General features: G+C 35.6%; 1 protein-coding gene across 2 annotated transcripts; it reads left to right on the plus strand.

The window, feature by feature from the left end:
* Positions 1-360: 360 nt before the first annotated feature.
* Positions 361-12419, plus strand: LOC132316069 (histone acetyltransferase HAC1-like). 2 transcript variants are annotated; one of them, XM_059814572.1, is made up of 14 exons: positions 361-906; positions 2465-2717; positions 3282-4135; positions 4869-5165; positions 5249-5527; positions 5897-6025; positions 6497-6697; positions 6843-6985; positions 7360-7666; positions 8979-9118; positions 9901-9979; positions 10136-10522; positions 11417-11647; positions 11763-12419. In XM_059814572.1, exons 2-13 carry the CDS (start codon positions 2492-2494, stop codon positions 11426-11428), a joined length of 3054 nt encoding a protein of 1017 aa, XP_059670555.1. In that variant the 5' UTR covers positions 361-906; positions 2465-2491; the 3' UTR covers positions 11429-11647; positions 11763-12419. The 2 variants fall into 2 exon arrangements, with proteins under 2 accessions (XP_059670555.1, XP_059670554.1); XM_059814571.1 differs by having other exon boundaries at positions 365-906; positions 10136-10528.
* Positions 12420-14096: the final 1677 nt, after the last annotated feature.

A 14096-nucleotide genomic window follows, 5' to 3' on the forward strand; every position in this document is an offset into this window, starting at 1 on the left:
TTTCTCTCCCACCTCTTCCTAACTTTCTCTCTCTACCAGACAGCTTCACCATGCCTCTATGCTCCCTTTTATGGGAGGAGGGAGGCAAAGGCCGCCTCTCAATTATAATAAATTCGGCGTGTTTCAATAAGTGTGCTTCGTGCCGTGAGTGTTTTTTTTAAGCCCTTTTTTTGTTTTCTTCGATTAGATCTGTTCATGTTCGGTTCGTTTTCGAATCACATTGGCGGATCTGTTGTTTTATTCGACTAGATCTCTAGTCTAGGTCGGTTTTGGTTTTCCCCGCCTCGATTTAATCTTTTTTTCCTTGATTTGATCTTGTGCGGGGTTTCTTGGATGTTGTAACGCCTTATGGTTGTACCTTTGGAGCGTTTGCCGTGATAATGGCCAGACCTTTTGATCTTTGCTACGTTCTTTTATGGTGGTTCTATTTGCAGAGTGTTGGACTCTGTTTCCTCCACAAATCTGGAACCTCTTCTTTATTTATTTACTTTGCTTCAAAATTTGTATGCCTTTTCTAGCTTTATGTCTCTGTACCGTGCCATCTTGGCTTTAGGTCTTTTTGCGGTTTTGAATGAAAAAAAATAAAAAAAAAATTGTATCAAAATATAGACATTAAAAACTTAATTCAGTAGTAAGTAAAATAAATTGCCCCAATTGAAATTTGGATTAGGCTTAGTATGTCCTTGTAATGTTTAGATTAGAAGGTAACTTAACTCTTAAGACTGAACCAACCGACCGCCGTAAACAAATAAACCCTAAACCTAAAGTTCCGTCTTCCTCTCTGTCACGCTGCCATGAAATCTTCCACGACCTCCTCGTCCCTAGCTATCGCTGGCTTCACAGTTCACACCGAGTAACCGACAACGAACCGACTTCTCAGTAATCATTCATCATTTTTCAAATTCGGTAAGATTTATTTCAATTTTTAGGTTTTGTTAATGTTCTTCGGTTGGTACTTCAGATGTCTTTTGGGATACTGTTGGTTGTGCTTTACATGTTTTGGGGTTGTAATCGGGTATTCAGTGTTTGGGGGATGGTTTAATTGTTTGTTTGGTTTTGAAGATACTATGTTTTGGGCTTTTTTCGAATTTCTTCTCTCATTGTCTGCTTAAGAAAATCAGGACTTGGTTGGAATTCTGCACCAAATATTGCAACAAACTCATTATTTTTGTAACTTTTTTGGCCAATTACATGACCAATATTTTTGTTCCTGCTTGTGTTTTTATTTGCTAAAGGTGTCTCTGTTGACTAAAATTCTATTGTTTTTGTTCCTGCTTGTGTTTTTAGTTTATGTGGTTTCGTGGCTATGTTGGTTTTCTGTATTTTTTTTTTTTTTAATTCAAGATTTTAGGTGATTTTTGTATGTTTATCTGCTGTATATATATTCTCCCTTTATATCTATATCAACTCCCTTCAAATTATTTCTTGGGTTGAGTTATTTGTGGTACGATTATTTGATTATTTGTTTTTTTTTTTTGGTTGCATTGTCTGTATATTTATTATGTCTGTATATCTTTAATTACGTAAAGATGAAGTCGATGAAGTCATTATACCATTCACTTTCATACTGTGGTAGCCCAGCATAAATTAATGTCAACTGTGGTAGCCCAGCATAAATTAATGTCAACTGTGGTAGCCCAGCATAAATTAATTTTGACATTATTACAAATGCAGAAATACCTTTTTAAAACTTTAGGTGTGATTCATGTAAGTTTACATGATTGATCAGCATTAGGTCCCTGGTGTATATGTGGTGAATGATATTGCGCTTTGATTAATTGTTTTGAATGATGAAAATAAAATAGGAGCAAGTGCGAATTTAGAGACTTTTGGGGAGGGGTTCTCGAATCAATAGGATTCAAACTTATAATAGGGGACATATTCTAGGAACAATAAAAACACAAATGGAAATGTAATGAAGAACAAGGGTCAAGAGATTAACTTAATACAACCTTTTTTTGACTTCTCAGGGTCGTGAATCTTGTCTTGCTATTCCGCTCTAACGCGAATAACTTCATCAAACCACAATTTCATGTCTTTCCTTTAGTCTCAACATGGATACGTTACTCTTCTTTATTAGAGCAATTGTTGGTCATATAAAAGTATTTCTGACTACCACAATTTTCTTGTGAATGAGCATGTAACCTTCAAATTCTCTGTCTGTCCTTGTATAGAATTCTAAAAGTGCACATGATTGTTTTTTAAAGTAACATTCAAGTAATGTAACATGGCTTTAATCTCAATACACTACACACTGTGCACAAAATTTCATGGTTATCTTCTATTGAACAACCATATTGTGGTGTTGTTATCTGCATTTGTCACTGCAAAAATTGACATGTTTATCAGTCACTGTAACTTTGGAATTTGGGCATAATATGAGCTCTTCTTCTAGTAGATATATCATATGATGCTGTTGCTTCGCCTGTTATGTAATTATTCAGCCTTTGATCTTTGTTTGCAGAATGAATAAACTCGTATAAACAACAAGATGGACATAAAAGCATTCCTTTTGGGGAAGTTCAGTGGCCAGATACCAAACAGATCTATGAAGGAAAACATAGTTCAACAGGAATGTGATGCTTGGCAAGTACCTTGCTTTCCAGCTTCCTCATATTCATCCATATGTATGACAAATCCAGCTCTGGGGATGTCTCCCAGAATCGGACCTAATACGTTGAGGACCATCAATGCTTGTGAATGCGACTTCTTTGAAGGTGAGTCATTCTTTATGACTAATGGCTGAAAATTCTTGTAATGGATTGTTCTACATATATTTGCACTTTTTAGTTGAATGAAAACCTAATTTGATTCTCTATAATTCCCCAACTTGCATGATTATATGAACATCACAAACATTGTCAAATATTACTAAACAATTGACAAAATATTCTTCTTCTTTATCTACATTTGCTCCCACAGACATTAATTACAATTCAGCATTTTAATTTCCAAAGTTTCCAAATAACTCCTTACACCATAAAATCCCCTGAAACCTGAAGCATGTCCTGAAATTTTCTATCTGGACAAAGTGTTGACATTTTGGCTCATTTTACCAACTCAGAATCTGGCAAAAATAATTCCTTCTAAATTTGGTTGACTCAACTCAGATGTTCTATTTGACTCCCTGTACTAGGTTAAAATTGGGATTGGTGTCACCTTTGCCTTGCAGACGTGCCACAATATTTTATGGAGTTTCTGGCTGAGATTGTATCATCCATTCTCCACATGCCCAATTCTTTTTATCTTATATGCTCTCTTTACTTTTTCTTCTTGACCAGGTGAATTGAACTACTCACACTATAGAGGATTCATGGAGAATGATCACAATGTTTGTGATGTGGGTTTTGCATCACCGCTGGAGCAAAAATTGGAGTTTCCTTATTCAAATTTGCTGAACTCGCGACAGGGTACACAGTGGATTACTGAAGTCTCTGATATTTTGAATAATCTGAGCTACAATCCTCCCAGATCAATGATTGAGGATTTATTGCAATCTCAACTGTTGATGCCAAGGTCTCAAGAGTTTCATCAGTGGCACCATCAGCCTTATGTGCAACTTGATAAGCCGTTTGAGGCCCAGTCACAGTGTTACCTGGTTGAAGATGAAAAATGTTGTAATGAAACAGCAGGGCAAGAGGCATCTAAGCTGCCTGAGCTCCATTCAGAACAATCTCATGGTATTACTGGTGAACTTTACCAGGGGTCTAGAAAACCAAATAATGGTCTCAAAAGGGCTTTTTCTGATGGAGATCTTAGTGACACCAACTCTGTCATTACAGAAGATGTTCTGCCTCCTTCAAAATATCTGAAGACAGAAAATTCTGATTCCTTTGAAAGAGGAGTTTGGCATGCAGTTGATCGTACATGCATAAGTGATAAAAGAAATGCTGTCGCAGAAAATTGTCACTCAGAAGTGCCCCTTGATAGTCATAAAGAGGAGGAGATACAAGTGAGGACCATGTCTGACCAGGCCAGCCTAGAAACAAAAGGTGATTTAATTGCCCCTGCAGCCGATAATGAGTCTACAAAGAAGTCAGAGGAACCAAATATACTAGTCGTGTCTTTTGCTGATTTTTTCACAGCAGCGCAAATAAAGGAGCATATCTCCAGTCTTAGGCTGTGGAATAGTCAGGTTTGTAGATCAATTTTGAATTGCTGTTATTGGGTGATTTACTTTCACTTTATTACTTCTGATTATATACTCATTAATATGGTTTGTTGACGTAACAAGATTATAGATGTTATATACTCTTAAGTTTAAGTTGTTAGGGAGAGTGTAACTTAAGTATTTTATATACTCAACATGCTGCTCTAAAAGCTTAAATTGTTAGAGAAGGTGTAACTTAAGTATCCGTATACTTTGAAATTTATTTAGCTTGAGATGAAGTTATAGCACTTTCATGAGTTTTGCTTCATTCTGCATTGGAAACAAAATAGATTATTTTGGTTCATCGGCCAATCAGCCATCTTAGTGTTACTTGGGGGACTTCGTGTCCTATATCTGGAATTTTTTATTTTTATTATTATTTTTTTTCTCCATCATACAAATGAAATTAGGAAGTGTGGATATATGACTAGAAAACATATTTAAATTGCTCCTGTTAACTGAAGTGAAATTTTCTTAAAACTTCGACTTATTTGATCAATTTCTTGCAAAATAGGGTTGCGGATTGGAGTGTATACTGCAGAGATTTTTAATACAACCAACAATTTTGTGCCATTAATGCTCTCTCTCTCTCTCTCTCCCTTATATATATATATAGAGAGAGATATATATTTTGTTCTAACGATGCATGTAATATGGGCTTGCCTAAGCACGATCTTGTGTAAATGACTATAATTGCGATGCATTCCATTTGAAACAGAGTATCAAGGAAGCATCAGAAAATACAATTGCACATTCTGTTGGTGAAGGCTCGTGCCAGTTGTGTGCCATGGGAAAGCTTGTGTTCGCTCCGGCACCTAAGTATTGCTCAACTTGCGGAGCTCGCATAAAACCGAGTTTGTTTTATTATCACAGGCTGGATGAAAAGGGTGCACAGCATTGCTTTTGTCCCTCATGCTTTAGGGTGTCTCGTGGTGATACCATCTCATTCCAAGGGGTTTCCATATCCAAAGCAAATCTGTACAAGGCTTGTAATAATGAGGAAAATGAAGAATCAGTAAGCTCTGTCATTGTTTCCTCAGATAAATCTATTCTATAAATTGTAAAAAATTCAGTTTTCTGACTCTTATGCTATTGCAGTGGGTTCAATGTAATAAATGTGAACAATGGCAACACCAGATATGTGGTCTCTACAATAAGAAACAAGATTTGGAAGGAAAAGCAGAGTACATTTGTCTAAAATGCCGTTTAGAAGAAATAGAAATTGGACATCAGATGCCTTTATCAAAGACTGCAGCATTTGGAGCAAAAAATCTGCGAAAGACTAGGCTTAGTGATCACATTGAACGAAGGCTCTTTGGGCGTCTCAAGCAAGAGAGAGAAGAGAGGGCAAAGGCTTTAGGAAAGAACTTTGATGAGGTAAGAAGCAAACACTGTTTAATGAGTTGGAATTTTAAATCGCTTTAATCATCAAAACATATTTAATTAAAATTATATATTTAGACAAAAGAAAATTAATAATACAGTTGGTGATGAATGTATATTACTCAAATTCTGCTGATTGATCCATAAAACTCTAGACTGAAGGATATAAAACATAAATTGTTGAAGTAGGATCAAATTCTTGTGTTCTTTGTATCCAACAATTTTGTTCTTTTATTGTATATGAGTAGCTCATACCATGTATGCTGCTTCTTTTCTTTTCTTCCTTTTTGGTCTTAATAAGAGAATATTGAAATCTACTTCAGCTGCTTGATATTTCATGTATAAATTTTGACCTGTTAATAGGTACCTGAAGCAGCTGATCTCGTCGTCAGAGTGGTGTTATCTGTCAAAAAACAATTGAAAGTGAAACAGCAATTTTTAGATATCTTCCAAGACGAGAATTATCCTGCAGAATCCCCATACAGGTCAAAGGTGAGACAAATTAAAGTGATCCATAAATTTTTTTCACTTTACTTAATCTTTATTAGGGCAACTTACTGAAGATCATTTGAGATTCTGAAAGTACCAGGAAGCTCTCTTTAGGTTGATTAATACCATTGATCTTGTCTTAAATACCTGAAATAATAATAAACTCCTTTGAGGTTTTGGATTGACTTCTTGTATTCACCACTGACCGCTCCCTGATATTAATCTTCAATTGATTATTTTCTTGTTCTTCACTCTTTCAATGAACTTTACTATTATAAGGGCCAATACAATCAGTTTTTCATCATTTGAAAATTGAAAGGATGGAAGTGAGTGTGTTGATGTACAGCCACGTGGGAGGTCATGTTATTTCAAATGCTCTAAGAAAAGTCTGTTATTTTCCTGAAATATTCTTTTTTGTGGCTTTACCCATGTTTTGGCACTGCTGTTAACTATTTTTGTGGTTTTCCCAACCAGGTGATTCTTTTGTTTCAGAAAATTCAAGGTGTAGATGTATGCCTTTTTGTAATGTATGTTCAAGAGTTTGGTTCAGAATGCTGTCCACCAAATCAACGTTGTGTTTATATATCGTATCTTGATTCTGTCAAGTATTTCATTCCAGAGATAGATACCGTTAATGGCGATGCTCTTCGTACCTTCGTTTACCATGAAATTTTGGTAAATACCTTTTTTAGTCATATATTGGATTAAAGAGCTTCTAAAGTTTCTATTTTTTGATAGGATTATTTAAAATTTCTGATTTACACATGTAAATAACAAGATTTGCTTTTTTTTTTTTTTTTTTTTTCTGTATCATTATCAGATGGGATACCTAGAGTATTGCAAGAAACGAGGTTTTTCAACCTGCTATATATGGACCTGCCCACCTTTAAAAGGAGAAGATTATATTTTATATTGCCATCCAGAGACACAGAGAACACCAAAAGCTGATAAGCTGCGGCGGTGGTAATTCCCTCTCCCTCTCTCTCTCTCTCTCTCTCTCTCTCTCTTTCTCTCTGTGCATGTGTGTGTTTGTCTGTCTGTTCTGTCTGTGTGTTTGTGACTCACATCGACATATATATGACTGCATGAGTGCAATTAAGATATGTGCAAACTGGTAGCATTTCTTGTGCATCTTGCTCTTGAGGATTATTAAACTTGTACTGAGATCAGCCTTTTGGGTTAGGTGGCTGTTTCCATATGTGGTCATCACACACCAAAGCATTGCCTGAATAGTGAATAGTCCATTACTTATGTTGATCTAGGTAGTTTGTGCTCAGATTCTGTGCTGCAGCTTTTGCCCGTGTGCATGTCTTGACTGGATGATGTTCCACTTGCAGGTACAAGTCAATGCTAAAAAAAGCAGCCAATGAGAACATTGTGGTGGAGACCACTAATCTATATGATGAATTCTTTATTTCTACTGGAGAAAGCCGAACCAAGATAACTGCAGCTCGTTTACCATATTTTGATGGTGACTATTGGTCAACTGCTGCTGAAAATGTGATTAGAAATATTGAGGAAGAAAGTGGAGGAGATTTACAAAGGAAGGTGAAGAAACTAACGACAAAGAGAAATTTAAAAGCCATGGGGCATACCTCCAATCCTTCTGGTGATGCAGTGAAAGATATTCTACTGATGCATAAAGTAAATTCCTGCTCAATATTTTCCTTCTTTATTCATATAATATTCACAGATGTCACTGATTTGTGTTATTTAGGACTCTAGTTGATTCTTACCATGCTAGGCTTTTAGTATATGTCTTCGGAACTTCTATGGCTAGGCAATGGCAACCAAATTTTAACAACAGTGATTACTTAATTTGGCCATTCAAGTGCCCCAAAGGTGTCAAATCAGGGCTCATAAAGTGGCCATGCAGTGGCCAAATAAAGCTTAAATAAAGCTCTGGGTTGGATTAAATAAAGCTTACCAAGGTCTTAGGCATGGCCGGAATGGTTTCCCCCTAATATAATCTGGATCTTCAACAATGTCGAATTAAAGCAAAGATCAATTAAATAGCCAGGATTAGCTGAAACTGCTTATCAAATAAGATTATTTATTTATTTCTATTTTTGATGTTTGGACTGCTTGCTGATAGATGACGTGTTGCGTGATTCTAAATAGGGATTAGAGTTCCTTTATGCAGAAACTTCCCTCATAATAGACCACATAATTAACGAATTCTTTGCTTTCTCAAAAAAATAGAAAGTTACCTGTATAAATTAGCATAGGTTTATTTATTTATCTTTTAATGTGTTTGATCCTTCTCCTTCCACAACATGTAAAGGATAACATGCCTCCTTCAAATGACATAGCAAGCTCCAAAAGAGCTTAATTAAAAAATTGTTTTATGCTCTTAGTTCAAAGGTTACCGCCAGGCTAATAGGTCAGGTGGTATCTAAATTGGATTCCAACCTACGTGTCAAAGGTTCAAGTTTCTGTGTTGTCTTGAAAGAAGAAGATAACTGAAGACATGATGTCATGCCCATTCTTGTAGTCACTTGGTGATGACTTCTTCCTAGGACCTAATACAGGCAAGGGATCCAGTGGATGCCTAATGGACACCTTGATTTACTACAGTTAAAAAAACTTTACCTGATACTGTTAGCCTATCTAGCATCTTCAGTTTCATGTATTTGGTATAGCTTAGTTTGAAATTTTTGTTCAACTAAATTTGGATTATGCTAGCATTTGTCAAAAAATTCTAAATCATCAAAGAACGATGATAAACTGAAAACTCTCCCTTGTCTTGCATGGTACCCTATGATATGTGAAACTTCAAATTTTGTACTAGTACTTGTGGGCCACAACTTGATATGGGACTATAAAGATATGGGATATGTATTTGATGCATCTAGAAACACATCATTTTGCATTATATCAAAAGCTATTGCTTTTCTTTTCATTTGATGAGATTTTAATAGTTTGTTATTGCTGTTGTTCTTTTTGTCCTTGATAGCTGGGGCAAACCATCTTACCCCTGAAGGAAGACTTTATAATGGTCTACTTGCAATACACTTGCATGTGCTGCCGTGAAGTGATACTAACTGGAAGCAGGTGGATTTGCAATCAATGCAAAAATGTTCAGCTATGTGAAAGGTAATTGCCGTGTTACAGTCATGATTTATTCTTCTTTTTTTCTCCTTACTAGAGACATACATCTTTCATGTGCTATGGTGTATGCCCTTATAATCTTGTTAATGTTAAATACTTAAATGCTTGTTATCAGTTTGTTTTCCCTCCCGCCATCTCTTTTATTTTTTATTTTTATTTTTCCCCAGTAAGTTCATCCTTTCTTTTTTCTTCTCAACTCTTGCATTTCTTGTAATGAATATCCAATTGAGTCTTTCTTACAGCCTTCCTTTAATTGTAAGCTTCGGTAGTACTCAAAAGTCACTTCATCCTATGATATAATATGATGATATATGAAGAAGTCAATGAGGAATAGGAAATTAGGAATTAGATCTTAAGTGGCCTCGTTGGCATTCTCTTTTGGTTAAGAAAGGTGTTACAAATCCATTTATTGTTAAGTCAAATTTCTATGGCTTTGACTCGTTTTTTAATATGACGTGCATCAGGTAGGTATAGGAAGGGTTGAATATGTAGGTATAGGAAAGGTTGATTATGAAACGTGACTTAGGTCAGCTAAATGAATCCTACTTTTCCATTCCCTCTCTAATGCCATTACCTTAATCGAACTATTTATTGACTTCATGAAGTGTATTACAGTAGTCATCTTATAATACTTTATTTTTTATTCATCTCACCCTTTCATATATGCTTCAGATACCATGATTTTGAGAAAAATGTCAATGACAATATATTACAGTAGTCATCTTATAATATTTTTTTCTTTATTCATCCTTTCATATATGCCGCAGATGCCATGCTGTGAAGCAAAATGTCAATGAGGATGGAACGCACACTTCCCAGAGCGGGAGAAGACACTTACTCTCTCAGGTGAATCCCGAACATCAAAATTTCCAATCACCACCAATTGTCCTTATAAGAAGCAGGAATAATTTCTTTAGCACATGCTTTAATTTATAATAACTTTCAGTACCTGTTCCTGTTTAAATTTTCTTCCTTATGTATATTGTTTCTTATACTTTTCAGGTGGTGGTGGATGATGTGTCTGCTGATACTGAGGACAATGACTTATCTTTCGATAATGATTTCTTTGAGATTAGGCATACATTCTTAAACTTCTGTCAGGAGAACAATTATCAGTTTGATACACTTCGTCATGCCAAGCATTCTTCACTGATGATCCTGTATCATCTCCGGAGTATGATAGCACCAAGTTCTGGGACCAACTGCAGCATTTGCCATAAGGATATTATAGTAAACCAAGGCTGGCATTGTGAGACATGTCCAGAGTTTGATGTTTGTGCTGCATGCTATCAAACAAGAAATGGTGAGTGTCGTGTTCATCATAAGTTAACTAGGCGTTCTGCTGCTGCTAATTGTGAGTCAAACAGCAACCAGGCTCAGCCTCAGCAGGTAAAGGTATGGAGAAAATCTCTTATAAACTTAATTATAATATTTAGATCCCACATGTCCAATATTTGATTCTTTTCACATTCAAGCCGAGAGACATGGGTCATTATTGGGTGTTCTACTTTTAGATGCAATTATATTTGCCAGCGATATTTAACCAATTATAGAGGAATGTATTTCCAAAGATCTATTCCTTGATCGCAACACTCAACCAATACAGCAAGGACGTAGTTGTCCTTTTGGTTGACCAAGAAATGGAACTAGCTTGGAAACATTTTCAAAACACAATAATTATTGCAAAATTAAATTCGAAATGCTTGGAATATAAAGTACAATTATATGAGTTATATAAGTGAAATAATTTAATTTAAGGCCTGCTCGTCAGTCTAAATGAGAGGAAAGTAGGAAACAAGGGTGGAATTGATTAGTAAATGCAAAAATATAAATAAATCATCAAATAATATAAACAGTACTTTACTGGTGAAAAACAAACATAAAGGTTTTTAAAACTAATTTTGGCATGTAATATTGAATCATTATAATCACACATGACACTACCTTTTTGTTGGCTGTTGAGATGGTGTTTACATGGAGGAAATTTTTTAACTGTTTCATTATTTCAACCATTCTTTTGTATGTTTCCAAGTAGGCAAATTTTCATAGAAACATGTCAATTTTGGATTTCCACTCGTGTTTCTCTTCATACGTTAGGCTGTTTCTGTAGAAACAACATAAAATTTGATCCTTACTTAGTTTAATGTAATATGTTGTTTATTGATGTTTGCAATTGGCTTGTTAAGCATTTTTATAAGCATTTCTTGGCCAATATTTGCTCACACCCTGCCTGATGAGTATCATTGTTCGTATTTTGAATTTTTATGTAATTTGGTGGTGCAGTTGAGTGAATAAGTGGATGTTCTACCACGTGCCATTCAATGCCGTGCAACCCAAAGCAATCCATGTTCCTACCCCATGTGCCTTCAAATCAAAAGACGCCTCATGCATGCACATCAATGCAGTCTTTCTTTTGGGTGGTGGGCATTGTAAACTATGCCATTCAACCACGATGATACTGAAGTCCCACTCAAAAATTTGAAAAGATTCAGATTGCATAATACTGAGTTGCAGGTGCATTACACTGACAGCGCCATATTTCTTGATTTCAATTATTAATTTCTAATGGAATTAGAATTAATAATGCCTGCCGAAATCCTAACGTGCATTGTGTATTTTGAACATGCAGGGCTGCGAAGAGTAGGTTAGAAAAGGTCTAATTTTCAGTCTAAAACTCGGTGAAGGGCTGCTGGTACGGGTCAGGAAACAACCGAGGTTGCTGGAAACAGTTGATTGTCCGAGTGTATAGGAATACCGTGGTTGCTGGAAACAGTTGATTGTCCGAGTGTATAGTAATACTGAGGTTGCTGGAAACAGTTGATTGTCCGAGTGTATAGTAATAGATGGATCATCAACGACAGCACCCGTTGCTGGAACAGTTGATTGTCCGAGTGTATAGTAATACCGAGGTTGCTGGAAACAGTTGATTGTCTGAGTGTATAGTAATACCGAGGTTGCTGGAAACAGTTGATTGTCCGAGTGTATAGTAATGGATGGATCATCAACGACAGCACCTGAGGTTGCTAGAAACAGTTGATTGTCCGAGTGTAAAGTTATAGATGGGGATCATCAACGACAGCAGCCGCTTATACTGATCAATACCATTCAAAGTAGTAGTATTTGAATATACTGACTTGTTTATTTTGATGGTTCTATAGATTACTTCACTGCACTGTGCAGGGAGTTCATTCAAACAGTGTGTCATTTGTAATTCCAGAATAGTTATCATGTGAATAAAAGGATGCTATTCATGAATAAAAATATCCGGTGATCGATTTTTACCTTCTAGGCATGAAATCAGTGTGTGTGTGTGTGTGTATTTTTCTTCTCCTCTCTCTACTGATAGTTTGATTATGCCTCAACCAATTAAGCTTTTAGTGAAATTCCATCTCTTGAATTCCCTTGGTTGGGATTGGCGCCGCCCATAAGACCTAATGGTTCTGAAGTGGTAGCTTTTGTATTTGTAGCCTAATGGAACATTTGGTTTGTATACTGTCAGCTTATTAGTTTGTTTTTAACAAGCCTATTATTGGCTCCAGATGTAAAAAAATTTGAACAGTTGGAGTCTGATTTGATTTTGTATCTGCAGGTGACAGGCACTTGTAATCAATGTATTAATTTCTGAGTGAGTTGGGTTGAATAAAGCTTTCTTGTCCCACACAGTGAAATGATTGAGTTCAGTGTAAATAGGGAAATTTTATTCTTTTTGACTCTTTTCTAGTTTATTGTATTTTTCTACAATTTTTTATTTATTATTTTAGTTCCATAATTTTTGTTATTAAGATTTTATTTGAGTGTTAAAATCTCATGTAAATACGCATTGCTTGTTCTTGATTGAATATTGGTTTGATGTTCCAAGTATGATAGGTTGCTGGAGCTGCATGATTCATCTCGGTTAGGGTTTCTATGTCTTGGACAGTCTATAGTGCATAGCCTGGTTATAATATATTTTATTTTTCTTCTTTGTTTTTATTTTTGACTTCATCAAATTTAATTTGTGTTTTAACTTGGCTTTTGATGGAGTTGCTTGCATCAAGGTATGCCTCTTTTCCCTTTTCACTTTGCATGCTTTGGTTGGATGTTAAGGGGGCCATTGATAAGTGCACTGGTAAAGACACATACTTTCCCGCACTCCATGTTGGTCTGGATAAGCCTTCTGCCTCAGTTGATATCTTCTTAGAGGTCCAGAGGATAATTGGAGTTAGTTTTGTACATTTTCCCTTGATTTCTATATGATGTTTATTATTATTATTATTATTATTTATTTATTTCGAAACTAGAGGGGTGTCCCACCCTTTTGGGTGGATTATTCCCCACTGAATACTTGGTACGCCCCCAATGTTACACGCCAGAGAAACCTTGTTAGGTTGACCTCAAGGGTTGATTGGGTTTCTGTATTGTTACTCGTAACAAAAAAAAGATTCCAATTAGGTTTTGAGAGAAATTCAATCCCTTGAATTCCCTTTGTTGGTATTGTGGGCGCCCATGAGACCTAATGGTTTGCACTGGTGGTGGCTTTGGTACTGTGGCCTAATGGGACATTTGGTTTGTATACTGTGAAATTATAGTTGTTATTAAACAAGACTGTTGTTGGCTCGAGATTTAATATTTTTCAAACAATTGTGTCTAATCTGATTTTGCATCTCGAATCGTGTTCAACGTAGGTGAAAAGTACATAGAGCTAATAAATTATTAGGTGATCTGAAATGGTCAATCACAAGATATCATGTAACCAAATATGTTAGCTTTATCTAGTTTTTTATATATTTATTACATGGTATTTCGTGATTAACAGGGACCACATGATCTTAGATTATTATCTACTAATTTCGTGATTAACAGAGAGCATCATTGTATAATATCCAAATGTTTTTTTTTTTTTTGGACAAGTATCCAAATGCCTTCTCAACTTAATATTAGTAAGTTGTTAATAGTTAATACTATTGGCATCATTTTTGGAAAA

Source organism: Cornus florida, unplaced genomic scaffold (genome assembly GCF_030987335.1).
Source record: "Cornus florida cultivar Cherokee Brave unplaced genomic scaffold, ASM3098733v1 CherokeeBrave_3.0.0_Hap2_Chr07, whole genome shotgun sequence".
NCBI lineage: Eukaryota > Viridiplantae > Streptophyta > Magnoliopsida > Cornales > Cornaceae > Cornus > Cornus florida.